We start from the raw sequence: 25,716 nt of genomic DNA, 5'->3' as shown, positions 1-25,716 counted from the left end.
GGGCACCCCGGGGGGGCACAGAGAGGGGGGACATGTCCCCAGGGGTCATGGCTGGGGGGAGGGAGTTGCCTCTCTGCTCAGGGTGACTCTGATTTATCTGGGTGCTGGGGGGGGAGATGTGGGTGCCCACGGTATTCACACACACCCCCTCCCCGATTTCCCTGTCACATCAATGGGGAAACTGAGGCACGGTGCAAAAACCAGGGTGCTGGGAGCATTGCGGGGCTCCCCCCCAGCACAAACACCCCCCTGGGTGCTCCCCCCCCACACTCGGGGGGGTCTCAGGCACCCCACAGAGCCCACGGGGAGGGGTGATGCTCAGCATCCCCCCAAAGCGGGGACCCGGGGCAGGGAGGGGGGCAGCTGAGCTCAGCCGGGGAGGGGGTGAAGGCCCCCCCCAGCTACCCCAGGGGCTGCCCAGGGTCTAACTGGAGCCTGTCCCCCCCCCGACGTGGCTCTGCCCACGGGGTCCCCCCCGGTGGCACGTCATGGCGAGGGGCTGGGCCCTGCAGAGAGGAGACCCCCCCCCCGGGGACAGCTGCCCCCCAGCTTCATCCCCCCCTTTATTCCCCCATCCCCTCCCTCCCCAGGGGAGAGAATTTTTTTTTTTTTGGGGGGGGGGGGCGGAGGCGGGGAGAGCACCAGGCCCCGCATCCCTTTTTTTTTTTTTTTTTTTGGGGGGGGGCGGCGCACGGCCCATTGGCGTGGGCATCGGGGAAGAGGGGGGGGGGGGTGGCGGAGCAAAGCCTGCGCGGTGCAAAGGGGGGGGGGGGAGGCCCACGGGAGAAGGGGCATCGCCCGTGGCCGTGGCCGTGGCCCTGCCGGCTCGCCCGGCCCTGGATGGAAGCGAGCTGCCTGCAGGCTGCCATGGCTCTGGGGCTCTCCTCCAAGAAAGCCTCCTCCAGAAACATCGCCGTGGAGAGGAAGAACCTCATCACCGTCTGCAGGTGGGGGCTGGCCCGGCTTGGGGGGGGGGGCACCCGAAAATACCGGGGGGGGGGGGCGTGTGGTGGGGTGGGGAGAAGTGGGGAGAGAGGGGGAGAGGGAGAGGACCACCGCTGCTGGGGATGGGGGTGGGGATGGTGTGGGGAGGAGGGATGGGGGGGTTTGTACCACCACCACCCCCCCCCCCGCCTCGGTCATTCGCCTTGTGGGGGGGGGATTTATTTTTTTTTTCCTTGGTGCAGTGGCTTTTGTGGGGGGCGGAATTCAGATTGGGGGAGGTTGGGGGAGAAGGAGGATGGGGATGCGGGGAAGGGGGGGGCCGCGGGGATGAGGGCGGTGGGGCCGGGGCGGTGGGGATGGGGGGGGGGGGTGATGGGGGGGGGGATGTAGGGGGGGGGCTGAGGACACAACGACAACATGGAGGCTCCCCCGGTGCTGGTGATGCCGGGGGCAGCCGGGTCGGGCGGGGGGGTGGAGGGTGCGGGGAGGGGGGCGGGGGGCTGGGGGCAGCGGGGCCGCGGGGGGGGAGGGGTGTCTGGGGCCGGGGACCCCCCTGTGGGCGGGGGGGGCCGAGGAAGTGACGTCAGGACCCCGCTCCGGGCGGCGGGGATGGAGGGATGAAGGCGGCGGGGATGGAGGATGAGGGTTGTCATGGCGACGCCCGGCTGGACCGGGGAGGGGGGGCGGCGGGATGGAGTGATGGGAACGGGGGTGGGGGGCTGGTGGTCTCTGCCTGTCCCCAGGCCCCAAGCGCGGGGGTGGGGTGATGCCCCCCCCCGGCCCCTGGTTAGGGGCTGCTTGTGCTGGGCTGGGACGGGAGCCCAGCCCTGGGGGGCACCCAGGCTCGGGGTCACTGTTCCAGGGACCCCCAGGTCCTGCTGTTGGGGTCTGGGGGAACCCAGGGCTTCTTGCCATGGCCCAGGGCACCTCCACATCCCCCTGTCATGACATGGGGACGCCCTGGATCTCCTCGCCATGGCATAGGGCACCCCCAGACCCAACTGCTGTGACATGGGGAACCCCAGATCTCCTCGCCATGGCACAGGGCACCTCCAGACACCACTGTCATGACATGGAGACCCCTGGATCTCCTCACCATGGCATGGGGCACCCCCAGACCCAACTGCTGTGACATGGGGAACCCCAGATCTCCCTGCCATGGCATGAGGCACCTCCAGACTCCACTGTCATGACATGGGGACCCCCCAGATCTCCTCACCACAGCACAGGGCACCCTCAGACCTCCTATCCTGACACCAGGATATCTCCAGACCTCTCTGCTGTGCCATGAGGCACCTCCAGGCCCCACTGCCGTGACAAGGCACCCTCCGCTTGCCATCATGGGGATCCCCAGTCTCACGGTCCCCATGCGTGGCCGTGACCCACAGATGGGGCAATGCCCCCCCCCCCCCCGCCATGCAAACACCTGCCCCGTCCCCCGCTGTCCTGCCGGGCTCCGCAGGTTTCGCGTCTTCAGCATCTCTCTCTGCTGAGCACGAGCGGCCGGGCGGAAGGGGAAGCCATCACCGCCCGCGCACGGCCGGGGAGGAAGGGGGCCTTTGTTCGCCCTTCCTGGCCACTCGCACAGCGGGGGAGCGGCGGCCGCCCCAGCGGGCTCCCCGGGGACGCAGGGACACGGGGTTCAGCAAGCCGCAGCCCGTGGCTCGGCCCGCCGCCCTCTTCCCACTACCGGGCTCAAAAGCCAACATCTGCAAAAGCATTTTGCTCCGTGGCTAAAACCTAACGTGTGTCAGGTGCAGGGTGCTGGGTGCCCAGCCCCCCCCACCCGTGACACCCGTCGCCCCACCAGGTTCTCGGTGAAGACCCTGCTGGAGAAATACACGGCGGAGCCCATCGACGACTCCTCCGAGGAGTTCGTTAACTTTGCCGCCATCCTTGAGCAGATCCTCAGCCACCGTTTTAAAGGTAACGGTGGCTCGTGGGGACCTGGCGTGTCCCTGTCCCCATCCCTGTGCTGCACGGCCGGGCTCTGGCCTGGGGCTTTCTGGGCCGACGGGGTTTGCCGGCACAACGGCCCCCGACTGCAGCCCCTCGGTCCCTGCAGGCCCCGTCAGCTGGTTCAGCTCGGATGGGCAGCGCGGGTTTTGGGACTACATCCGCCTGGCCTGCAGCAAGATCCCCAACAACTGCGTCAGCAGCATCGAGAACATGGAGAACATCAGCACCTCCAGGGCCAAGGTCAGGAAGGTGCCAGCACCAGCCCTGTCCCTGTCTTTATCCCTGTCTCCATCTCCAGTCCTATTCCTGCCCCCGTTTCCATTCACACCCTGTCCCTGGCACATGGACCCATCCCTATCCTCATCTCCATCCCATCCCATCACCATCCCCATCCCTATCCCCACCCCATCCCATCCCCATCCCATCCCCATCTTCATTCCCATACCCATCCTATCCCATCCTGCTCCCCACCCCCATCCCATCCCATCCCATCCCATCCTGCTCCCCATCCCATCCCACCTCCATCCCATCCTGATCACCATTCCATGATGGTCCCCATCCCATCCCCATCTCCATCCCCATTCCATCCCATCCCCATCTCCATCCCCATCTCCATCCCCATTCCATCCCATCCCATCCCATCCCCATCTCCATTCCCATCCCATCCCATCCCATCCCATCCCACCCCTGTTCCCATCCCCTCCCATCCCCATCCGCCCCACCCTGTCCTCCTGCAGCCCCATCTCACCCCACAGAACCCCACAGGGTCACTGGGGCAAAACAGGAGCTGGGGATCCCCACGAGGGGATAACGGGGCCAAAAGCATCTCCCGGGTGGGGACCCCTCCACCTGCCAGCACCCAGAGCCCCGGGGGCAGGCGGGAGCGTGGCAGTGGGACACCCAAGGGTGACACCCATCCTCAGGGCTGCCCCACGGGGTGTCTTGCAGGGCCGGGCCTGGATCCGCGTGGCGCTGATGGAGAAGCGCATCTCCGAGTACATCTCCACGGCCCTGCAGGACACACGGACCACCAAGTGAGCAGCCCGTGGCACGGCCGGCCGCGGCCACGCGCAGGCCACCTAAGGGTGCACCGGGGCAGGCACCGCGGCGTGTTTCGGGGTGTCGGCGGGGTGCACATACAACCACATTTTTTTTCCCTGCAGACGGTTTTACGACGACGGGGCCATCATGCTGCGGGATGAGTCCATGGTGCTCACGGGGCTGCTCATCGGACTCGGCGCCATCGACTTCAGGTACGGGTGGGACGCGGGGGTGGGACGCGGGGTGGGACACGGGGTGGGACACGGGCACCCTGCCCCAACTGGCCCCCCCCAGGGTTGCCCTGATCCTCTGCTCCTTCTCCTGCCGCCACCACTCAGCTTCTGCCTGAAGGGTGAGGTGATGGATGGTAAAATGCCCATGGTCATCGACTACACGCCCTACCTGAAGTTCACGCAGAGGTAAGAGCTGGGGTACGGACCCCACCACCCCTGGTACCCTGGGGGGGCTCAGCTGGGTTTCTCCCCCCTCCCTGCTGAGCCGCCGTACCCCCCCAGCTACGATTACCTGAACGAGGAGGAGGAGCGCGGCAGCATGGAGAGCAGCACGAGTGAGGACAGCTCCCCCGAACACCCCTACCTGCCCCTGGTCACCGACGAGGACAGCTGGTACAGCAAGTGGCGCAAGATGGAGCAGAAATTTCGCATCGTTTATGCCCAAAAGGTACCAGGAGCCGGGATGGGGCTGTCTGGGTACCAACCCCTTTGAGATGCTCCAGCCTGGAGCATCCCCCCACTGCATCCCCGCTCCCCCAGCCCTTCGTCCCACTGTTGCGGTGACCCAGCCCTCTCCGTGTCACCCTGGGGACGTGGCGGGGGCCCGGTGGGGACAGCAGGGTGCTGCCTGACGGTGGCCTCGCACAGGGGTACCTGGAGGAGCTGGTGCGGCTGCGGGAGTCGCAGCTGAAGGACCTGGAGGCGGAGAACAAGCGGCTGAAGCTGCGCCTGGAGGAGGTGATGGTGCAGAACCAGCTGGAGAAGAGGGAGCTGGAGGGCGTCATCCTGGAGCTGCAGGAGCAGCTGTGAGTGGGGACCCGCCGCTGCTGCCGGGGTGGGGTGGGGTGGGGGGTCCCTGGGGTGCCCCGTGGGCTCTGGATGGGGCCCCAGTGCCCCATCGACACTGAGGGGCAGGGGGAGTGGTGGTCCCTGGCACCCATCCGCCCTGTGGGGTGACATGGGTGCTGGGTTCCCAGGGCCTGGGTGCCCCGTATGTCCTGTGGGACACAGAGGGTCCCCAGCGTCCCATATGCCCCACAGGATGTGATGGGTGGCAGGTCCCCAGTACCCAGGTGCTCCATATGCCCTGTGGGACATGGAGGGTCCCTAATGGGGATGTCCTGTGGGATGTGGCAGGTCCCTGACACCCCATATGTCTCGTGGGACACAGAGGGTCCCCAGTGGGGACGTCCTGTGGGATGTGGTGGGTCCCCAACACCCCATATGTCCCATGGGCCTCGTCGCCCAGCAGCACTCGTGGCTGTGCTGGGTGCTGAGCACCCGCCTTTGCCGCAGGACGGGGCTGATCCCCTGCGAGAACCCGCAGCTGGCGCAGCTCTCCAAGGAGATGGTGACACCCCTGGTGAACCAGTGGCCCTCGCTGGGGACCCTCAACGGCAACGAGAGCGGCTCGGACAGCAAGCTCTACAGGAGGTAACCCCCCCGGGGGGGGTCAGAGCCGCGCCCAGCACCCTATCCCGCCCCGGGGGGGTCTGCCCCGGGCAGGGGACGGGGAGAAGGGCTGGCCCTAGATGATGGGGCTGTCCCGGCCCCGGGGGGGCTCAGCGCCATCCCTCCGCAGGCACAGCTTCATGAGCACCGACCAGCTCTCGGCCGAGAACAGCCTCAGCTCCGACTCCCAGCGCCTGGGCGAGGGCAAGCGTGAAGGCGAGCCCTGGGGGCCCTTGGGTAAGACACCCCCCCACCACCACCGTAGGGTGCCCCACAGGGCTCAGCATGTCCCCCAACACACCCCCAGGCATTCAGACCCCCCCTTGCCCCCCTAGCAGCCCCCTCATCACGGCAGGGATGCCGTCCCAACAGTGCAAGGACACCCAGGTCCCTCCCGGAGAGGTGATCCCCGTCCCCCCCCCGCGGCAGGGTTGGGGTGCGAGGCTGCAGCCCCCCGCGACGCCAGCGCCCCGCTCTGTGCCCGCAGGGAAGGACCCCACGCCCTCCATGCTGGGGCTCTGCGGCTCCCTGGCCTCCTTGCCCAGCTGCAAGTCCCTGGCCAGCCTCAAGTCCAACGAGTGCCTGGTGAGCGACAGCACGGAAGCCAGCCCGACCCGCAGCCCCAGCTGAGACCCCCGGCCCCCTCGGCGCCCCCCGGCCCGGCCGCCCGGCCCAGCGTCGCAGCGGAGGACTGACCTCGTCCCCCTGGGACCGACGAGGGACTCACCGAACCCACCGGGGAGGCTGGGGATGGGCATCCCCCTCCCCATCTTGACACCCCACCCCGGCTGTGCCTCGGACCCCCAAGCCTGGTTCTTGGCTGGGGACATGGACCTGTTGGGATGGGGGATGCCGGACTGGGACCCATGGGAGCTGGGGAGGGGGGCATGGGGGGGACAAACTGTGCTGGCGGGTGGGGGACAAGGGGAGCGACTGCTGCTGGGGAGCAAGGGAGGGGGCTCAGGGCCAAAACCCCTCCAGGGGTGGGGGTTTGGGCACTGCTCCCCCCTGGGGTGCCCAGCCTCCCCCTGCCCCCCCCCCCCCCTCCCAGGCGCTGCTGGGGGGCTGGCCTGTCCCTCCCTTTGGGGACCAGCTGTCCCTCCTTGCAGCAGCAACCCCATGACAAGGATAGGCCCCCCCTCCCCTCTTCCTTCCCCTCCTCCCCTGGGTTTTGGGTTGTTTTGGGTGATTTTCATTTTTAATTCAGCCCCATCTGCCTTGTTGGAGCAAAAAGAATCAATAAACGCAGCAAGCCGAGCTGGCCTCTGTGAGCTCCCCCCAAGCCAGGAGAGGGAAAGGGGGGAAAAAAAGACCCCTTGTGCCCCCAGTCACAAGGCCCTGTCCAGCCCCCCCCACAGGCAGGGAGAGCACCTTGGGGACACAGCAGGTCACCCCGGGATGGGACAGCCCCTGCCCCATCAACAGTGGGTTGCTGCTGGGGGTAGGGGGTAGGTCCTGGGGTCTCCTTACCCCCAGTAAAACCCAGCAAGGAGCTGCTGGATGACAGCACCGTGCCCACGCAGCTGAGACATGGCTGTCACCCATGAGGATGCCTTCCGCAGCCCCAACAGGCAGGGATCAGGGAAAGGATTTCTTTCCCTAAGAGATAATATTTTCTTTTATTTAAGAAAATAAGAGAAATTCCCCCCCAGAGCCCTGGGGTAAGGTGGGGCAGCGCCCGCACAGGGCACAGTGCTGGGACAGGCCCTCACAGTGAAGGGACATGGCACGGGCAGAGGGTGCCAAAATGTTGCTCCCCACCCCCGAGCAGCAGCGAGTTCTGTCCCCACGCAGGGTCCGAGCCCGGGGTCTGGCAGGGGACAGGGACACCCCGAGGGGGAGGAGAGGTCCAGAGGCAGGGAGAGGGTCTGATGAGTCCCCAATGCCACGTAGAGCTGGCAAGGGGACACTGTGCGTGACTGATGGTGAGGAGGGGCAGATCCCCGGGTGGAGCAGGGCTGGGGGGGGCCCAGGCTGGCACCTAGAGATGCCCCTGGGGGTTTGGTCCTCGCCAGAGCCCCAGCTCCCATCTCCCGCCCTGCCGAGGGTCCTGGGGCACCCAGTCCTCGTCAGAGCATCCGTGAATCCAGCAGCAGCATCTGTCCAGCCTCAAGGGATGAGCAAAGGGGACTCCTCATCCCCCCCGCCGTGTCACAGCAGCAGGCACAGATGTCCCCCAGCGTGGCTGGGGCTGGAGAGGGGGGCCGGGCCGGCGCTGCCTCCACGCGCAGGCAGGGGGGAGGCAGAGCGCAGCACCAAGGCACTTGGGCTTTGCACGGCCGAGTGCAGTTCGCTGCTGCCAGGGCCCCTCGCCAGGAGCTGGGGTGTCACTGTCCCCATCCAGCCCTGCCCCAGCCCCGGCTCACAACCCGCGCAGCCGCCGCTCCTGGTTCAGCTTCTGGAAGAAGGTTTTGCCAAATTCGTAGGTGCTGATCATGATGGCGCAGGCGGGTGCCACCTTGATGACGCGGGGCAGGAAGCCTGCAAGGACAACCCCGTTAGTCCCTCGGTGACACCAGGGAACCAGTAAACCCCAGTCTGGGGACAGGGGCAATGTCCTTACCTGCAAAGAGCCCTCGGGTGCCAGACTCGGCGTGGATGCGCTGCATGAGCAGCCAGGTGGAGGAAGGCTTGGAGGCTGCGACTGCGGAGAGAGGGGAGTGGGTGAGGGTCTGGGGATGCCCATGTACCACCAAGGAGGGTCCAGGGATGCCCACGTACCACCGGGGAGTCCTGGTTGCCCCCCCAGGCGCCTGCCCCCTCACCTGGGTGCACCTCGCTGTCTCCCAGCTCGATCTGCCGCTGGGTCTTCACCACGTCGAAGGGCAGCGTCAGCACCGCAGCCACCTGCAGGGCCAGCAGCCGGGTGGTGAGCCGGGACCTTGCTGTCCCTGCCCAGTGCCGTTCCTGCCCAGCACCATCCCTGCTGTCACCTCCCAGCCCCATCCCTTGCTCCCCGGGGGGGCCATTCCCCTGCGCTCATGGCTGAGCAAGCCCCAGCGCAGGTGCAGACCCCGGGGCCCCAAACTCACCGTCCCAGAGATGGCCCCGGATGCAAAACTGATCATGAAGGTGGCCTCGTCCAGCCGGGCCTGCCCGCAGAGCCACTCCTTCACCAGCTCATAGTTAAACCAGTAGAGAGCTGGGAGAAGAAACACCAGTGCTAGGACGAGGCACCCCAGACCCCACGCACAGGGCTGCCCTGGCCCGTGTTTGTCCCCCACCATCTCCCAGCACCACTGCTCAGCCTGTCCCACTGCAGCTGTACCTGAGAAGGGGACATCTCGCAGCACGGTGGGTCCCCAGCCCCTCCAGAGGGACAGCCAGCCGTCCTGAGCCACCGCCGACTGGATGCAGACGCCCAGTTCCCTGTAGCTGAGCTGCCGCGACTGCATCTTGGTGCGGATGAGCTCCAAGGGGCTGATGACCGTCACGGCACCCACTGCAAGAGGGGACATTGGGCATCAGTTCTGTCCCCTCTGGTAGCCGTCCCGGAGCCAAGCAGAGCGCCGTGACAGCAGAGCCAGGTGCCAAACGTGGGCACTGACAGCCAAGAGACCCGCCGTGCTCTCCTGAGAGGACGCAGTGGGGGCACAGGGGGACCCCCCAGGGAGGAGGGGTACTCACGCCTGGCGAGGGCCCCGGCCAGCAAGGGGATGTGGTGTCCCCGGCTCCCCATCCGAGCATGCAGGTAGTCCCGGAGCTGGTCGTAGGCAGTGAAATAAATGACGGTGGCTGGCACAGCCATGACCCTGCCGAGGAAGAGGAGTGTGAGGGGGATGTGTGCCCTCCCTGGGGGCTGGCAGGAGGCTTGGGGCGGGTGCCCACGCGCCCAGACAGGCCTTAGCACCCAGACTCCTCCTCAGGGCAGGGTCCAAACTCACAGGGTGGGGGGCAAGCCGCTCCACAAAGACCTGATGCCCTCATAGCGTGTGATCTTCATGAAGGCATCCTGAGGAGAGAGCAGAGCACCGGGGAGAGGTGTTAGAGATGGGAGACAGGCAAACACCCCCCCAGCAAACACCCCAACCCCGCCTCTGGGGCAGGGAGGTCCCGGCCCACCCTGCCCGTGCCTGCAGCCCCTACCAGCGTGCCAGTGAAGTGGGTGGGGGCCTTGTACCAGGCGGTGCAGCCGTTGCCATTCTGGCAGACGTACAGATGGTCCATGAGCCCGTTGCAGTAGAGGAAACACTTCCCTGGGGTGGGAGACAACAGCATCGCTGTTAGACTGGAGACCCTTCCCCTCTGCCCAGCTCATTTCATCCCCAAAACCATCATCTCTTCCAGGTAAAACCTGAACCCTCAGTGCCAGGGCCTGGTGTGGACCAGCCCCAGACCAAGGCCAGGAGAGGGATAACCCTCCAGGAAGGGTCTGACCACAGCCAGACCCATGGGTGGGGGGCACCCAGCCCCCCCACAGGGACAGGGACACAGCAGGAGAGGTTTATGCCTCGCTCAGTGCCAGCTCTGCTGCCCTGGCACAGTGGGGACACCATCGCAGGGAGCCAGCATGGCCCTGCCACTGTGCTCTTGAGCCAGGCCCAGGGATGCTGGGCAGCGGGGAGCAAGCAGGACAGCGGAGATCCAAGAGGACTTTGATGTAGCGACAGCACAGAGCGACAAGACAGGGCAAGGACTGGGGGACCACAGCCAGCCAGGCCTGTTGCACCACAGACCCCCAGCAGGCCCTCCCTGGGCAAGGACCCAGCGGGGATGTTGCAGGGCCAGCCCCAAAGCAGGGCTGCAGGGCCAGGGACGATGACAGCCCCCACACCAGAGAGGGGTGTCCTCAGCCAGAGGAGCCTGAGCCACCACCAGCAGGGAAGCAAATCGGGGTCAAGGCTTGGGGAAGCGAAGCTGCTGGTGGCAGGAGCTGCCCAGAGCCCCCGGGCGTACTCACATGTGGCCGGCTGAGCGCCCCAGGGCACAGACCGTGCTGGCAACACTGAAACACATAACGGGGACGTGCTGAGCGATGACATGGGGGATGTGCCACCTCTCCCGGGGCTGGGGTGCACATGTGTGCCGCAGCTCCGAGCTGGGCAGTGGGAAAGCTCCGTGGGTGAAGGGGCTGGATGCCCCCACAGTCACTTCCCAAGCAGTCCCTATTGTCACCAAACCAGTCCCCTGGGACCAGTCCCAGCCCGCTGTCCCCGCAGGAAAGGGGGCAGACGGGGAGGGGCAGAGCCCACAGGGTCTGTCCTGCCTCATGGGAGCTGTGGGGAGCAGCACAGAGACAAGCACAAAGGCAGTAGGGGAAAGAGCGAGTGACTGAAGCAGGCTGAGCCCTTCCACCCCGCTCCCCGGCGAGCAGGGGGGCTGCTGGGCACAGCGCTGACCCCACTCAGCGTCGGCACGGCGCTGCGGAGGGGGAAGGACAGAGCCAAGCATCAGCCCAGCTCCCCCAGCAGGGCCCCCCGAGCCCGTCAGGACGAGGGGCCCATGGTAACCTGCCACCTCGCGATGGCCCCACGCTCAGGAGCTGAGAAATCCCCGTCACCGGCTCTGCCCAACTGAGACATCCACGTGGGCTGCTCGCTGGCTGATCTGGAGCGGGGTTGGGGGGGGGAGGGGGCTGGCTGGAGACCCCCACCCTGCCCTGAGTGGGGTTACCTTTGGAGAAGGGGGTCCTCTGGGCCTGCAGCCGGATCTTCACCACGTCCAGCGGCGTCACTGAAACGACACCATCTTTTAGCCACGCCGCAGTGCGCCAGTGCCTGGCGCCCACCCGCTCCCTGTGGTCCTCACCGAAGAGGGAGGTGAGGATGGCCCCCGTCCCCGAGGCCAGCATCTGCTGCAGCGGTGTGATGCCCCCGCTGGGGCTCGGCGATGTCTTCTCGGCCATGGTGCTGGCTCCCTGCAACACATAGTGGTGGTGGGGGGGATGCTTAAGGCTGGGGGTGCTCGGGGGGGTTCCCTGCCCAGGGGTGAGCAATGGCTCCCCAGGGAGCCCCCCCCTCCCCAGCATCCCCACTCCACTGGTGCGAGGACAGGCGTCCCACCTCTGGCCACGCTATCGGCGTGGCACAGGGCAGGCGCGGTCCCCCCCCTTCCCCGTAATCGTGCTGCCCCGGGTGGGGGGGACAGGGACTGCTTCTGGGGCCGGTCCAGTCCCGATAACAGCCCCCCCGCTCCGGGCCGTGCTGCTGGCAGCTGGCCCAGCCTTGCTGCAGAGGTGGGGACAGTCCAGGCCAGCCTTCCGTGTCCTTGGGGAGGGAGGATTGTCCCCTCCCTGCGCTTGGAAAATTAAGGGACAGGAAGGAACAAAGTCCAAAGACCAGCCACGCTGCAACAGCCCCCCCCAGCCCTGGCTGAGAAGGCAGCCATGGAGGGACACCCAGCGGGGGGGAATACCCCCTTGCACATGGGGTGCGAGCTTGCAACAAGCACCCCAAAAAGGGTTCACGTATCCAAAGCCTTCTGCATGCTTCACCCCCCCCCACCCCGAGGCTTGGCAAGGCTGTGGCCCCCAGGGCCAGCGTCTCTGCCCTCGGGAAGCGGGGGATATCGCACCCTTCCTGCGGCAGGAGGACAGGGAGAAGCGAGCCCGAGCGCGCCGTGCATGCTCAGGACCAGCTGCTCCCCCTCGCCGCAGCCCGGGGATGGTCCTCACGCCGGGACAGGGCCAGGACCATGGCAGGAGAGCTTCCAGGCTTCAGGAACCCACCTTTTTTTTTTTTTAAAGCCAGGGAATGCAGCAAAAAAGAAAAAAAAAAGCTTCACCATCTGACTCAGCAATTTGCAAGGTCAAAGCAGTCATAAATCTCCCAGTTAGAGGCTTCGGACTTGTTAGGTGCCCAAGGCTGTGAGCAGGGATGGGTCTACCCTGGAGCCGCACACGCCAGCCCCACCGGGAGAGCTGGGTGCTGTTTGCGGGGTGGGCACGGGTCCCGTCGTGCCTGTCACGGGACAGCGGCGAGGCGGCACAACACCCTGGCACGCTCCCCGTGGAACACGTGGCCGGCGCAAAACCGTGCCATGGGCAGGGTGCTGGCCCCAGCACCGGATCCTTCCCTACAGACAAACCCTTACGCAAGCAGGGGGAAAAAAAAAATCTCTCGCTCACAGCACTGCAACACCTGGATGGCTTAAAACGTGCTTTTATACGTGCCACAACACGGCCCTCTCCCTTTCCAAAGCAGGCAGCAAAGCACCTCCAGGGCAACAGCGAGGGCTTCCCGGCTGCATCCCAGCACCCTTCTCAGCTGGGAGCTGCTCCCTTTTCCATCCAGGACAAAATAAACCCCTAAAACCATGACCTTGACCCCGCTGCTCTGGGTCTGGGTACAGCGCTGGGATGCTCGGTACAAAGAGGAGGGGGAAAAAAAGCAAATATGTGTTAGGATGATAAAGGCAAGAAACTGCGGGGGCCAGGAGGCTGCTGGCAGAGCTCAGCAGCCTCTTCCTGCCCAGGAAAGGCCCAGCGGGCTACTGGAGCCCCGAGCGAGAGGGAAGAGGACAGAAATCCTGCAGACAGACCCCTCCGGTGCTTCCCAGCACCTGGGCTGCTCCAGCCTGGGGCTGCAAAGCTCTGTGTGTGTGAGTGTGTCCCCCCTCAGTCCTACCGTCCCTGGAAGTCCCCAAACAGCACCAGGGGCCTCATCCTGCCCGGGCACGCCCCCCCCCCCCCCCCCCGCGCTGCCCTGGCTCGGGCAGGACTCGGGCGCTGCCTGAACAGGCAGGGATGGCTGCCAGCACCCCTGGGGAGGGCTCGACCGCGGGACCCACCGCAGCCACCCCCCCGCGGGTGGACAAACCGCCCTCCCAGGGAGCAAGGGGAGGGGTGCTGCACCCAGCCTGCCCCGGGGAACCACCCATGGAGGGGGGCAGCCCCTGCCCCCGCCAAATCCTGGAGCTTGCAGCCCTATCTGGGGTCTGCAGCTCCCATCCAAGGTTTGCACCCCCTCCCTCAGAGCTCGTAGCCCCCAGCCCAGGGCTGTACCCCCTCCGCCGGGGTTTGCAGCCCCCCCCCAAGCGCATGACCACGCCCCGCCAGGCGCCGCATCCCCTCTCTCAAGGTCTGCAGGCCTCCCCCAGGCCTTTACACCCCCTGTCCTGAGGTTTGCCCCCCCCCAGGGCCCACTCCCCCCGCAACCTCCCCAGCAAGGCCCGGGGCGGGGGGGGGCCGCGGCAGCCTCTGCCCCCAGCAGAGCCGCACAACCCCCGGTACCGGGGGAAACTGAGGCACCGGCCGCGCGTGCCGGGTCACGAGGGGGGTCACCGGGGGAGCCCCACCCCACCTGCTCATTCCAGCCACGTGCGGCGTTTCCCTCCGCCGGCAGCGGGAGGGGGGCGGACGGCGGCGCCTTTAAGGAGCCCCATGGGCGCCCCGCGCCCCACCGCCGTGCGCCGGCCCGCGCGCCACTTCCGCCCCGCGCCGGCGGCCTGCGCATGCGCCCTGCGCCCTGCGCCTCTGCGCCCCCTGCCGGCAGTGGTGTGCCTTGCACACTGCCCGTGCGGGCAGAGAGGTGCCTTGCACACTCCCCGTGCGGGCAGAGAGGTGCCTTGCACACTCCCCGTGCGGGCAACGGGGCGCCTTGCACACTTGCCATGCTAGCAGAGGGATGCTTTGCACACTCACCCTCACCATGCCAGCAGTGGTGTGCCGTGCGGGCAACGGGGCGCCTTGCACGCTCATCCTCACCATGCTAGCAGTGGTGTGCCTTGCACACTCCCTGTGCGGGCAACGGGGCGCCTTGCACACTTGCCATGCTAGCAGAGGGATGCTTTGCACACTCACCCTCACCATGCCAGCAGCGGTGTGCCTTGCACACTCCCCGGGCAGGCGGAGGGGCGCCTTGCACACTCACCCTCACCATGTGGGCAGAGGGTGCCTTGCATATTTGCCATGCTGGTAGTGGTGTGCCTTGCACACTCACCCTCACCATGCTGGCAGAGGGGCACCTTGCACACCCATCCTCACCATGAGGGCAGTGGTGCACCTTGCACACTCACCCTCACCATGCTAGCAGCAGTGTGCCTTGCACACTCATCCTTGATGTGCTGGCAGAAGGGTACCTTGCACACTCACCGTACAGGCAGAGGAGCACTTTGCACACTCACCCTCACCGTGCTGGCAGGAGGGGGTTCCTTGCACACTCACCATGCTAGCAGGGGTGCCTTGCACACTCACCCTTGCCATGCTGGCAGAAGGGGGGCTCCCTGCACACTCGCCGTGCTGCCACAAGGGCACTTTGCACGCTCACCATGCTGGAAGCCGCGGAGCTGCCAGGCTCACCGTCCTGGGGCCACGGGGGTTTGCACACTTGCCATACTGGAGGCAGTGGGGTTTGCACACTCGCAGTGCTGGGGCAGGCTGGGACACTCCACCACGCAGGAGCTGCCCCACGGCTTCCCAGGGCACCCGGCCAGGGCCTGCGCCCCGCTGACCGCTAACGAGGAACAAAGCTCGTTAGGTCCCTCAGCCAGAGCTGGCCCGCACACAGCAGCACAGCACATCTCCCCCTTCCTTTCGCAGTCCCTCACTCCAGCTCTGCTGTGACTGGGGGAAGGGGGCGGATGTTGCCCAGCGCTGGAAGCCGAGCCTGGAGCTTAGTTAAGCCAGACCTTGGTGCAGGCAGCCCGGGTGCAGGCTGAGGAGGCTTTGGGGCCCATGTAATGCTGGCTGTGAGAGCCCCCAGGGAGATGGGGGGGGAGTGTGCTTTGAGGGGAGTGGGGGTTAGGGGCTAAGAAAGGAAAATGTGATATGTTAAGAGCTTTTTTTTTCATATTTTGCTGTGTGTTAGCCAGCTGGAAAAACTCTTTTATTTGAAGGGCTACAGGTTGTCTTTTGCATTTCTAGCCCTTCTACTTGAGAGTGGTTTTATTCGTGAATAAGTGTGAGAGGAGGGTTCTTAAGTCCCTTCTCTGGTCTTAGAAACTTTAACTTACGCAGATAAAAATGTGCTGTTATTAAAGGTGCACCCCTCAAAATGGGCTGTTGTGGTGTCTGGGGTGGCTCAGGTCTCTATCAACAGGTACAAACCTTGGAGCTTTCTCGGTTACTTCCACCTGGTCCTGTAAGAGTTGTGGCTTAATTTAGGGACTTGCCTTGTCTGGGGGGCTAAAATCACAGAATCATCGAGGTTGGAAAAGCCCTTGAAGCTCCTCCAGCCCCACCATGAACCTCCCCCTGACCGTTCCCAACTCCACCAGATCCCTCAGCGCTGGCTCAACCCGACTCTTCAACCCCTCCAGGGATGGGGACTCCCCCCCTGCCCTGGGCAGCCCATTCCAACGCCCAACAGCCCCTTCTGCAAAGAAATCCTTCCTAAGAGCCAGTCTGACCCTGCCCTGGCGCAGCTTGAGGCCATTCCCTCTTGGCCTGCCGCTGGTTCCTTGGCTCAAGAGACTCCTCCCCCCTCTCTGCACCCTCCTTTCAGGGAGTTGCAGAGGGCCAGGAGGTCCTATCTCTGCTTCACCTTAGTTGCTCAGGTTTGCTCTTTGCGCTGTGTCAGAAGTGCCTGTGGAGAGTCCCGAGTCCGTTTGTGCAAAGCAGTTGACTGCTTGTGGTGGTCTTATTTCTGTCAGCGTTTTAATCCAGAGAAGGTGCTTTAAGCTTGGTTCTCCCTGGGCTGATGAGAGAGAGGCAGAGCGGTGCCGAGGGGTGCCCTTGCACCCAGCGATGAGGGTGGTGCCCGATGCTGTAATGTGAGCTGATAACAGCAGATGGCTCTCAAAGCCCCTCGGAAACCCGGGGGGACGCTACCCAGGAGCCCAGGTTCTGGCCTGGCCCTGTACAGCCCCCGCAGGTAACAAGGGATGGCAGACTGGGGGTGCCTGGGGTGAAGAACTGGGACCAGTCCCCAGCTGGTGTGTCCTCCTGGTGACCTGCTGGCTTAGATGTTCCTGGTGACTCTCTATTTGCGTGCATGTGGTAACGTCACCGCAAAACCTGTCAGTGGTGCTGCATAATGCAATCCTCTACCTTTAGAGTAGGATTGAACTCTTGTCCTGATTTAAACTCAAGGATTAAAGACTGCACCGGTGCCTACACCCCTCTCTGCTCCCCTGTGAGTGCCATCCTGTGGCAAGAACAGGAAAGACTTCACGGACAGGCAATCTACAGATGGCCACCAGCAGACTCTGCCTGGTGTAAGCGGGAGCGGTGAAGGGCTTCAGTGTGCAGACACAGTGGTACTGGGTGAGGAGCCTGTGTCACCCCAGAGCAAAGCTCCCCGTCTCTCTGAAGAACTGGCAGAGCCGTGGCAGCTGCTCTCCTGTGGGAATAAAGTCCCTTCTGGCTGCTGGCATCTCTGAAGTTTGTCAGCAAAGGGGACGCCTACTTCTAGGAGCAGTGATCAGGCTTCAGCCCTGCGAGCTGCTGCTGGCATCTGGGTAGAGGCTGTAAACACCCCGGGTTTGTGCGTGAGGGAGAGGAACTGCTGGGGCAGTTAGTCTGGGTATGCAGATATAAAGGGATCCTGAATTCCCTGCAAGCACTCGCTGCCCTTCCGTGATACCAAGGCCAAGGGAGTCTTGAGTTTATGTGATGTGAGGCCAGGAACCTAGTAATTCCCACAAGGTCACCTAAGTGAATGCATCCTGTAACTCCCTAATGAGTCAACTCTGGCTCTTACAGACACACAGGGTTTAAATGATCTGGAAAGCCTTTTGTAGCAGGCAATTTAGAAATGGAATAATGATTAATTAAAAAGAATAAAATCCTTAGGGGTATTGGTTCTTGTATCTTCTCTTTGTGGGCGTTGGGCTCTGCATTCTTTCCACACTGTTCAACTGAGAAGAAAAAGGAATAATCTGTTTTCATCTGGGGTGGGGGCAAGAGGGAAGTGATTGAGATGGTCCAAGTGCCCACTCTCAATTGTCAGGTCTCTCTGTTTGCTGAAGTGATCAGAGGGAAAGCGGTGAATTTGTTTTTCCCATGCTCAGTGCTGCTGAGAGGCGAGGACCTTGCTGGCTAGCTCTTTCTGCTGAGTCACGGCGTGCTCGCTGCCTGCGCCGTCCTAGTGCCGGGGGTGTTTCTGATTCACATCTTTGCAGTCCCGCTGGCCTCGGCAGGGGTTATAGGGGTGTATCACGCTCCCATTGTCTGTGAAAATTAAATGTAAGTTGACTTCATTTGGAGAGAACTGTGTCTGAGTTGCAAATACGCGCGTTTGGTTTCAAGTTGTGAGGAATGGAGCCAGCTGAGCTCTAATCCCCTCTCGAGCTGCAAAGTTACACGCAGAGTCAGAGCTGCCGGGGGAAGGTCTGCCATGAGCCTTGTTCTGGTCTGCTCAGCGCAGGCCTGGGTAGTGCCCGCCGTTACTAACGGTGTACGAGCATGGCTGGGAAAACCGCTTGTGCAACGCCCAGCTCCCTGCTGCGATCTCCATGGAGAGGCTTCAAAGCATGGCGAGCTTAGGAAACCCAGCTGGCTCCCTGGTCAGATGCCATGTCGTATTAGTGGCCGTGCCCTGGGAAGCGAGTCTGGGGGCTGTGTCTGCCTGGGGCTTCCGTATTTAGGAAGGGGGGGGTCGTCCTGTGGTCAGTCAGCAAGCAATGGCATCTGGAATTGTTTCAGAAAGATCAATCCTGTCTCCTTGCTGGAAACCATTTTGAAAGCGATTAGCCCATTTCCCTTTTCTAGGTGAACTTTAAGAGCCAGGTTGCAAAAGGGATATGAGCAGTGCTGTAATGGAATTAAGCTACTGCAGAATCTGAGTATTTATTTCAGCTAGGATCATTATGGTTTTGCAAAAGCCATCCTTAATCTGAATTAAGTGACTGAAATGAAGCAGCTTGTGGACAGATGAGGCCCTAGGGACATCAGACTTGAAACCACTATAACCCAGAATTCATAACGCAGTTGAAGTTCTGCAGGGCGATTCCCACTGCAGGTGAGATGTGAGAAATCACATCCCACCTGCCGCAGCACCTGCCAGGGAAAAGCTTGATGCAGTTGTGAAACAGGTTACAAAACTCACCTGTGAGGAAAATGAGCCTTGCCTTATGGATGAAGAAACGGGTATGGAAGATAAAGGCTTAATGCTTTCCTCCCTGAAGGTTTCCTTTAAAATTTGATGTTAAAAATAGTGTCTTGTTTCCACCTCGCAGCAATATAGGCCAAAAGGAATGGAGGGGAAGAGCGAGCCTGGACTTAGAATGGTAGGATAAATTCACAGATCCTTTTTCCTATAAAGAGAACCACCCTAAGAACATGAAATGGCCAGGAGAGCTCTGTGTGGTAATTAAAGTCTACATCAGCTGTCAGCCTGCTGTGTGTACAGGTAAGAAATCTGCCTACAGAGTGTTTCTCCGCAGTTCCTCTTAGGTGGTGCAAGAGCTGTTGATGACTGTGAGCTCATTCCACTCGGGGCTCGGAGCACTCAGCTGCACTTCAGGACTCAGACTGCTCCAGCAGTTCCTGTAACATCTGGGGATTGCTGCAGCAGCATCCCCCACCCATCCAGTGCACAACAGCGTGTGCCTGCCGGTGCAGGGAGCGGAGGTGGAGGGCTGCTCTACCTGAGATGTCGTACCAAACGAGTGTCTTGCTGCACCGCGGGGCTTTGCACCAAAGGGATGGATCTGCAGCAAGCTAGAGGTGTGCTCAGATGTGGGGAGTGAGGGCACCTGAACAAGGAAGGAAATCTTCCCCCAGTTGCTATGCCTCTGACACGGATACTCAGCCCACGTTTTCGGCCCTGCAGGGTGTTGGTGAGGAGGAGAAGCTGGATGTAGATTTGATTATTTCTTTGCAGTAATCTTGTTTACCAAGAATATCCCTGCGCTTCTGTTTCTCTGAACACAGATGGAATCAAACAGCAAGATGTTGGGTCTTTGCTCATTGTGCTTTTTCTAGATAGGACTGCTTATGATACTCTTAGCATTTTATTTTCAAGTACTGTGCCACCAGGCTTCTGTGGCCGTGCTCTGGGCCAGGACAGGAAGGTGGTCGCAGCCCCGGAGGACTGACTGTGGGGGATCATTGCTGTTTTACTTGAGGCTGGCAGTCCTGTGGTCCATCAGGTGATGTATTTCATTCTTGACTAGCCTTCGCCAACAGATCCTCTAAATCCAGAATGTGGCAAGAGTGGCTGTGCCTGAACATCAGCTGGGACTGGCTAATGATGCTTCTCAGCCCATGACTTCTTTGATCCAAAAGGGACTCGGTGCCTGGTGAGGACTCAGGCAGGCAAAGCTGAGCTTTGACTGAGGTGACTTCAGAAAACCAAGTGTCATTTTCCTGAGCACTTTGTTAAGAAACTAGGGTGGGGAGCCCCTTTTCGTTGTGTTGTTTGTAGATGAAGAAATAGTCCTGTTAGAGGATGCTCAGATGACTTGCTGTGTTCCTGGTACATCTGTACCGCCAGTAGGAAGAGCTGCTGTTCCAGAATTGGACTCTAGCTGCTTGCACTGCAAGTTCAAATTCAGCTTGTTCCTTGTCTCACAAGGATGGATCCCCTTGTAGCACTGTAGTATTTATTTTACACTTTCCAAAGCAGTGGGGTTTTTTTGAGAGATGTGTCTACCCTGGGAAAATTCTCCAACTAATTTAGAGTGGGTACTTTTTAGCCAGTTTAAAAATGGGTAGAAAAAAGCTATTTCCCTGGTTTTAGATGCCTCACCTGTTTCTATTGACCAGAAAAATCTCGTAGTGTTGCATGTTCATAAATCCAGATTTTTCTCTCCTCATATGACTTTGTACTCCTGCAGTTATTGATGCTGTAGTAAGAGAAGGGCTTTGATTCTCCATAGACCTTTATTCCAAACCAAGATGGACCATTCCCAACCCAGTCTGCTTTTAGAAACCTTTGGTGCTACAGGTTCCGCATCCATTTCTCTTTTTTTCCCTGTTGAGCTCCCCTTCACAATCCCTGCCAGAAGCCTGTTCTTAGACTGGACATTTGCCCTTGATTTGCACCTGAATGTTTCTCAGGAAAAACCGAAACCTGGAGCCTGTCTGACAGAAGATCCCTCCTGCAGTTTCTCCACTAAATCCAATTACCAGGGATAATAACCCTGTAACACAAGGCAGTAATTCCATTGAGGGATCTCCACGGTGTCCATAATGCTCCCAAGCTGAGCCAGAGCATCTCATTGCTTTTCCAGATGAAGCAGGCAAGGTGGAGAGGGAACCTTTGGTTCTTCAAACTTTCCCTCCACTTTCCAGTGCTTCAGGCTGGGTTGCAGGCCCCATATTGGGTGGTGAGGGAACCCCAAAGCTCCCCAGTGCCTCAGGGTGATTAATATGTCACCTGTTGACTCCCTCCCACAGGTGTCTGCTGAACCAGATGTTAATTAAAGCTGCCCACCATTGTTCCTCCATGCATGCTGTGAAGTCCTAGTGTCTACCTGTTGTACATGTAGCTGGAGATGTGTGGATAATGGCTGCAGAGCTGCCTGCCTTGGGTAGAAGGCTGCTTTCCCTGTTATTGTGGAGCTTACAAATGGATGAAATTAAACCTGGATGGCTGCATGCTGCAGCTCCTCTCAGGGGCTGGTGAGGAAGGTAAAGGGATGCTGTTGGCAGCTAGTGAGCTGTTATTCATCTCCTTGGATATCGAGGACAGCGGCTGACAGCACAGTTGGACCGGAGGTGGTGAGTCCAGCCCCCGGCGCACGCGTCTGTGCAGGATGTCTAGCTAAACGCAGGCCGTGCAGAAAACGGGAGCCATGGCTGGGAGAGGCGGTGTCTCCCCTCGCCCCTGGGCTGAGGACCGGCAGAGCCGGCCAGGCGCAGCCCGCGGCAGCGATGCCACCAGCCCCTCAGCGCCGACACAAAATGGCGCCCGGGAGGGGGCGGGCAGCGCGCGAGCGCCCCCTGCTGGGCGGGGCCGCGCGCCCCCGCGTCCCACAGACAAAAGACGGCGGCGGCCCCTCCCTCCCTCTGCGCATGCGCAAGCCCCGGCCGGGGACGGCGCGGGGAGGGGGGTGCGGACAGCGCCGCGCATGCGTCCTGTGCGCCCCCCCCCCCCCCCCCCCCGCCGGCTCGGCGAAGGTTCCGGAGCTCGCGCGCGCCCCCCGCCCCGCCCCGCCCCCGCCCCGCCCCGCCCGCGCCGCCGCCGCCGCCGCTGTCACTCGCCGCCCGGCTCCGGTGCGGACTCCCGTGCAGCGGCAGGTAGGGGCACGGCCTCCGGCCGGCGGGAGCGGGGCGTGTGGGAAGGGGTGTTGCACGGCCCGACCCCCCCCCCCCCATCTCCCCTTTCCTGGTCTACGGGCGTTGCGTTTCGCTGTCCCCACGCCGAAAGCGTGAAACGGGTGGAGAGAAGGAAAAAAAAAAGAAAAAAATCCCAACTCAACCATTTCAGCCCCCAAAAAGCTCGCCGCGGAGGGGCGTGTCACCCCCGGCGCCGGTTCGCCTGGGGGCAGCCCGCTCGCTGCAGCAGTGCGAGGGGCGGCCCCTGCGGCAGCGCTGCCGCCCGGCTGCAGGTGCGCGGCGGGGTGGGGTGGCCGGTGGGGAGAGAGGGAAGCGGATTTTTATTTATTTTTTTTTCCTGCCCCCTTTTTCGCCGTTTTTTTTGCCCGGTTCCCTGCGGCAGGTGGAGCCGGGGGGCTGTGCCGGCGGGGCTGCGGCAGGAGGGGCGGGCAGCGCCTTCCCGCCCCGGCGCGGTGCCATCTTCTGCAGCCGCCCTCGGGGAGGGGGGAGGTGGGGGGCAGCTGTAATTAAAAAAGATAAATGAATCAATAATAGAAAACTATGAGGAAAAGGCGTTTCAGAAAACGGAGCTGTCCATACCCAGCCTGAAATTTGGGGGTGGCAGGCGTTATTGAGGTCACGATGCCCCGGAGTTGCCTTGCTTTGTTGCATCCCCCAATGCCCGGGCAAGGGATCCCAATATTTAATGTTAACGGTGCGGTCGCGCAAGGTGGGTGCCCGTGTTGTTAAACCCCGGGGGTTTTCCAGCTGGGCTGGGGATGCTGGTGCCGAGCCCCGTGGGTTTGGGGCTGGGGTGGTGCTACTTGGTGTAACTGGTGGCGTCGGCCGTCCCTGGATGTGCCTCGCGCCTTGCCGGTGTCCGTGTGTTGTGCCAAAATTGTCCCTTTCCTTAGTCCCTTTCCGTGCTGCCTGTTCTTTCTTGTGCTAAAATTGCACCAGGCGGGGCATGGGGCTGGCCCCCTTTCTGCAGTTTGCCTTTTTTTTCCTGTTAGCTGCTGGGTATTTCTTTGTTTTAAGTCTAACTTCACAGATGTGAAAAGGGAAGTTTTCCTGCCAGGTGTTTCCAGGCATGCTGTGTGGCACACCTGCCCTCCTGGCTCGAGCAATTAAACCCAGAAGGAGTAGAAACGGCTTATTTCAGGTGAGGGATGGAGATTTCTGCCTGCATCCCTGTCTGCCGCGTTAGCCCAAGGGAGGATTCGGTTAGGGGAGGTGATTTTTTTTTTTTTAACACCTAGAAATGCAATCCTGTTGTTCGTTCGCAGAGGGCAGCTGCCATCACTTTAAAGGGAGTTTCTCCTTCCATTTGCTGGTGGTACCACCACGCGAGGTGCAGCTCCATTTGCAGCGAGAGGCTGGTCTTGCTTAGAAACGGGTTTGCTGGAACGAGCAGCTGAGATGAGCTAAGCTGTCACTTCAGCAATTTGTATGCAGCGTATTCCTGAGCTGCCCTGTGCTTATCTGCGTGGATCTGGGCAGATGTCTAATGTGTGTCTGAATGAGTGGAACAAAATTCACTACCGAGAATCATTAATTTGTTCTGTCGAGCAATGGCTGCCCTCTTGCATCCAGTGAAGGGTGTTTGCCTTTGCTGCCAGTACCTCAGATTTGGAGTATTTGATGGTTTTCCTTGTGCAGTTCAATTTTTTTCCATTTTTTTTTCTCAAGGTGATCAGTCAAAACAGGTCTCAGTTGGGCATTTACAGGATGCTCTTGAGAGAAGGCAAATCAAAATCTCATTCTCTCTAGAAATGAGAAATAGTCTAACCCAGCTACACTTTGTTCCCTCCTGATATGCAAAACGCTTGATTTTTACCCCAAGATGTGTAATTTAAGGAGAAAAGCAAGGCGCTGGCTGACTTACCTGTAGTGCATAAAGGTTTTCCAGGCAGATAATTCACACCTGATGAAACTATTGCATTTTCTCATTCTTGCTCTAGACAGAGTAATGGTGTTTGGAAGGAGGTCTATGGCTGTGGCATACTTCCCTGTGCCATCCCCCAGTGTTAGCAGAGGTACGTCGTGCTGCTGAATGCCCTTGGAAATGAAGGCTTGCGTTCAGGGCTTTGGAATTAAGATGCAGGTAGGGTTTGTTTTTTGAGACCCGGCTTTTGTGCTCTGGGCAAATGTGATGCCACAGGTTGGTTGCTTGGGTCTGCATCCTCCGTAAGGCTTGATTTGCAGCATGAGAGGATCTTAGGACAGTTGAGTCTTGAACACGTAGCGTGTAAAATGAAGCACCTGGTGAGGTCTGTTTGGTTTAAAAGGTTATGAGGCCATTACTGTGTGCATGGAGGTGTCCAGTACTGGGTCTGTCTTCATCTTGCACAGCAAGATGGCCAGAAGTTGACCCTTGAGAAACTTGAACTAAACCAGCTCTGCCTGCTCTAATGAGTGAAAGGGTGAAGCATGGTTGTCGTCGCTTGAAGCCTTTAAATGAAGACTGTTTCTCTCTCAAAGAGGATCACTTGTTCAGCGCTGCTCTGGAACAGCTTGCTGCTGATCTGCAGCTTTCAGGTGAACTTGTTGCAAAGGTCCCATCTGACGTGAACATGAGACACATCAAGATGTTGTGGGCTCTGCCTGGGAGAGCAAGGCTGTTAGCTACTCTGGAAGGGGCAGGTGGCATCACAGATAAGATACATTTATCCTTCATCAGCTGAGATTAGTTGAGATGAGGACAGAATTGATGGGACCTCTGTGTGCCCTGGCGGGAGCTCCCATAGAGAGGAGATGGGGCCAGTCCCTTCAGGTGACAAGATGCAGGTGACAAGTGCACAAGTATGGGTCTTGTGTCTCTCCCTCCCTCATTACTTGCCCTTTTCAAGTACTGTGTTAACTATTGACAGGTCAGGCTTCTGATTTAGGCTTCCTCACCCTGCATCAGTTCCTCTGGGTCACCTTGCTGCCCTCTGCTTCCAGCCTCTCTCTTCCCAAGGCATTTCATTTGAACTGTCCTGTTCCTTCTGTTCTTAAACTGCAGTTTCAGCAAGACCCAGATGGACAAGTAAACATCTTTATCTGTCCCGAACAAGTAGTACTGCAGCTTTCTCATTTCCTTCCTGAAAGCCATGGGGAAGGAGAGCAGCCCTCATGGGATAAAAATGAGGGAAATATGGCACTGCAACTGGTCTTTTCACCTTGAGGCTGAGCCTGGTGTGTCTAGTCAGGGACACTTGTAGCATGCCAGGAAGGTGGGTGTCTTAATCTTCTGCCTTTTGTGTTCCTCTGCTTTATTTTGAAGAACGGTGTACTTCATTGCATGCTTGCTGATCTGTGTTGCATCATTGTCTTGTTTCAGGGTTTTGCCAGCCACGGGATTTGGAAGTGCTTGGGTACCACCTTGCTCCTTGCATATTTGCTGGGGCTTAGCTGAGCAGGTTTTACTGTGTAGTAGCGGGGAGTAGAGCAAACTGCTCCTTGATGACATTTATATCCTCATTTGGAAGTTGGGCTTTGCAGCGTCATGGGTCTATTAGAAGTGGCTGGGGAAGGCCACGCTGAAAATGCTTTTGAGGTGGTGTCTTTGCCGTTTCTTCTGAAAGCCTCTGTCCATCAGCATGGGAGTAACAAATTGTCCTGACACTTACCGCAGCACCACTGTAACCGCTTTGCCTGTCAGAGTGTCTGTGTGCTCCTGTACGGGCGTTTGGCGTTGCCTTTCGAGATGCTGGTGCTGGGGTGTGTCCACGTCCAGACTTCCAGACAAATCCCTTTTGGTTTGCGAAGCATTGAAAATTGGATCATGAAGTGGTGTCTGAGGGGAAGTGCTGAGGGTGGCCGTTCCCTTTTTTCCCCCGATAGGAACGTTATTCAAAAGCTGGAAGAAAGCTGTAGATTTGAGTTTGTCTTGAGCAGAATAAGCTTCTTTTGCCGGCCCAGTGTGCTGATGAGTCTGCGTGGTTTCTCTGCATCTTTTGAGGGAGTGCTTCTAATTTAGCTGTAGCGATGCTCTGACACTTGATGAATTGGTCAAGAAAGAAT

The 25,716-nt window shown here is 60.7% G+C and overlaps 3 protein-coding genes across 18 annotated transcripts in view; 2 read left to right on the top strand and 1 right to left on the bottom strand.

The window, feature by feature from the left end:
• Window positions 1–753: 753 nt before the first annotated feature.
• On the top strand, window positions 754–6,887 carry RUNDC3A (RUN domain containing 3A). Of its 2 annotated transcripts, XM_074892449.1 has the most exons (11): window positions 754–947; window positions 2,756–2,871; window positions 3,011–3,144; window positions 3,853–3,938; window positions 4,068–4,157; window positions 4,284–4,364; window positions 4,461–4,626; window positions 4,827–4,984; window positions 5,475–5,612; window positions 5,761–5,867; window positions 6,118–6,887. In XM_074892449.1, the coding sequence occupies exons 1-11, from the start codon at window positions 841–843 to the stop codon at window positions 6,258–6,260; spliced, it is 1,326 nt and encodes a 441-aa protein (XP_074748550.1). In that variant the 5' UTR covers window positions 754–840; the 3' UTR covers window positions 6,261–6,887. The 2 variants fall into 2 exon arrangements, with proteins under 2 accessions (XP_074748550.1, XP_074748551.1); XM_074892450.1 differs by lacking the exon at window positions 5,761–5,867.
• A 343-nt stretch (window positions 6,888–7,230) lies between these two features.
• Window positions 7,231–14,005, bottom strand: SLC25A39 (solute carrier family 25 member 39). Of its 3 annotated transcripts, none has more exons than XM_074892452.1 (12): window positions 13,871–14,005; window positions 11,379–11,487; window positions 11,244–11,303; window positions 10,531–10,575; window positions 9,717–9,826; window positions 9,515–9,582; window positions 9,258–9,382; window positions 8,899–9,072; window positions 8,663–8,772; window positions 8,396–8,477; window positions 8,194–8,274; window positions 7,231–8,111 (listed from the first exon to the last, which is right to left on the bottom strand). In XM_074892452.1, exons 2-12 carry the CDS (start codon window positions 11,473–11,475, stop codon window positions 7,993–7,995), a joined length of 1,071 nt encoding a protein of 356 aa, XP_074748553.1. In that variant the 5' UTR covers window positions 11,476–11,487; window positions 13,871–14,005; the 3' UTR covers window positions 7,231–7,992. The 3 variants fall into 3 exon arrangements, with proteins under 3 accessions (XP_074748553.1, XP_074748554.1, XP_074748552.1); XM_074892453.1 differs by lacking the exon at window positions 13,871–14,005 and adding an exon at window positions 11,633–11,732; XM_074892451.1 differs by lacking the exon at window positions 10,531–10,575 and having other exon boundaries at window positions 13,871–14,004.
• A 7,608-nt stretch (window positions 14,006–21,613) lies between these two features.
• The window catches only part of MAPT (microtubule associated protein tau), a 53,547-nt gene continuing 49,444 nt past the window's right edge, over window positions 21,614–25,716 (top strand). For all 13 annotated transcript variants that reach the window (XR_012631959.1, XR_012631957.1, XR_012631958.1 and 10 more), the window contains exon 1: window positions 21,614–21,693. The gene's annotated coding sequence lies outside the window, so the exon portion shown is untranslated. The remainder of the gene's footprint in view (window positions 21,694–25,716) is intronic.

This window comes from Strix uralensis, chromosome 22 (genome assembly GCF_047716275.1).
Source record: "Strix uralensis isolate ZFMK-TIS-50842 chromosome 22, bStrUra1, whole genome shotgun sequence".
Classification (NCBI taxonomy): domain Eukaryota; kingdom Metazoa; phylum Chordata; class Aves; order Strigiformes; family Strigidae; genus Strix; species Strix uralensis.
This window is presented reverse-complemented; position numbering and strand designations above follow the sequence as displayed.

Bases quoted from the DNA above. Each gene is read 5' to 3' on its own strand.
- SLC25A39 (XM_074892452.1), bottom strand. From the start codon at position 11,475: ATGGCCGAGAAGACATCGCCGAGCCCCAGCGGGGGCATCACACCGCTG. The intron at 9,827-10,530 runs GTGAGTACGCCC...CTCCCACCCCAG, and splicing joins GGGCGCTCAGCCGGCCACAT to GGAAGTGTTTCCTCTACTGC. The intron at 8,275-8,395 runs GTGAGGGGGCAG...CTCTCTCCGCAG, and splicing joins AGACAGCGAGGTGCACCCAG to TCGCAGCCTCCAAGCCTTCC.
- RUNDC3A (XM_074892449.1), top strand. From the start codon at position 841: ATGGAAGCGAGCTGCCTGCAGGCTGCCATGGCTCTGGGGCTCTCCTCC. The intron at 2,872-3,010 runs GTAACGGTGGCT...CGGTCCCTGCAG, and splicing joins CCTCAGCCACCGTTTTAAAG to GCCCCGTCAGCTGGTTCAGC. The intron at 3,145-3,852 runs GTCAGGAAGGTG...GGTGTCTTGCAG, and splicing joins TCAGCACCTCCAGGGCCAAG to GGCCGGGCCTGGATCCGCGT.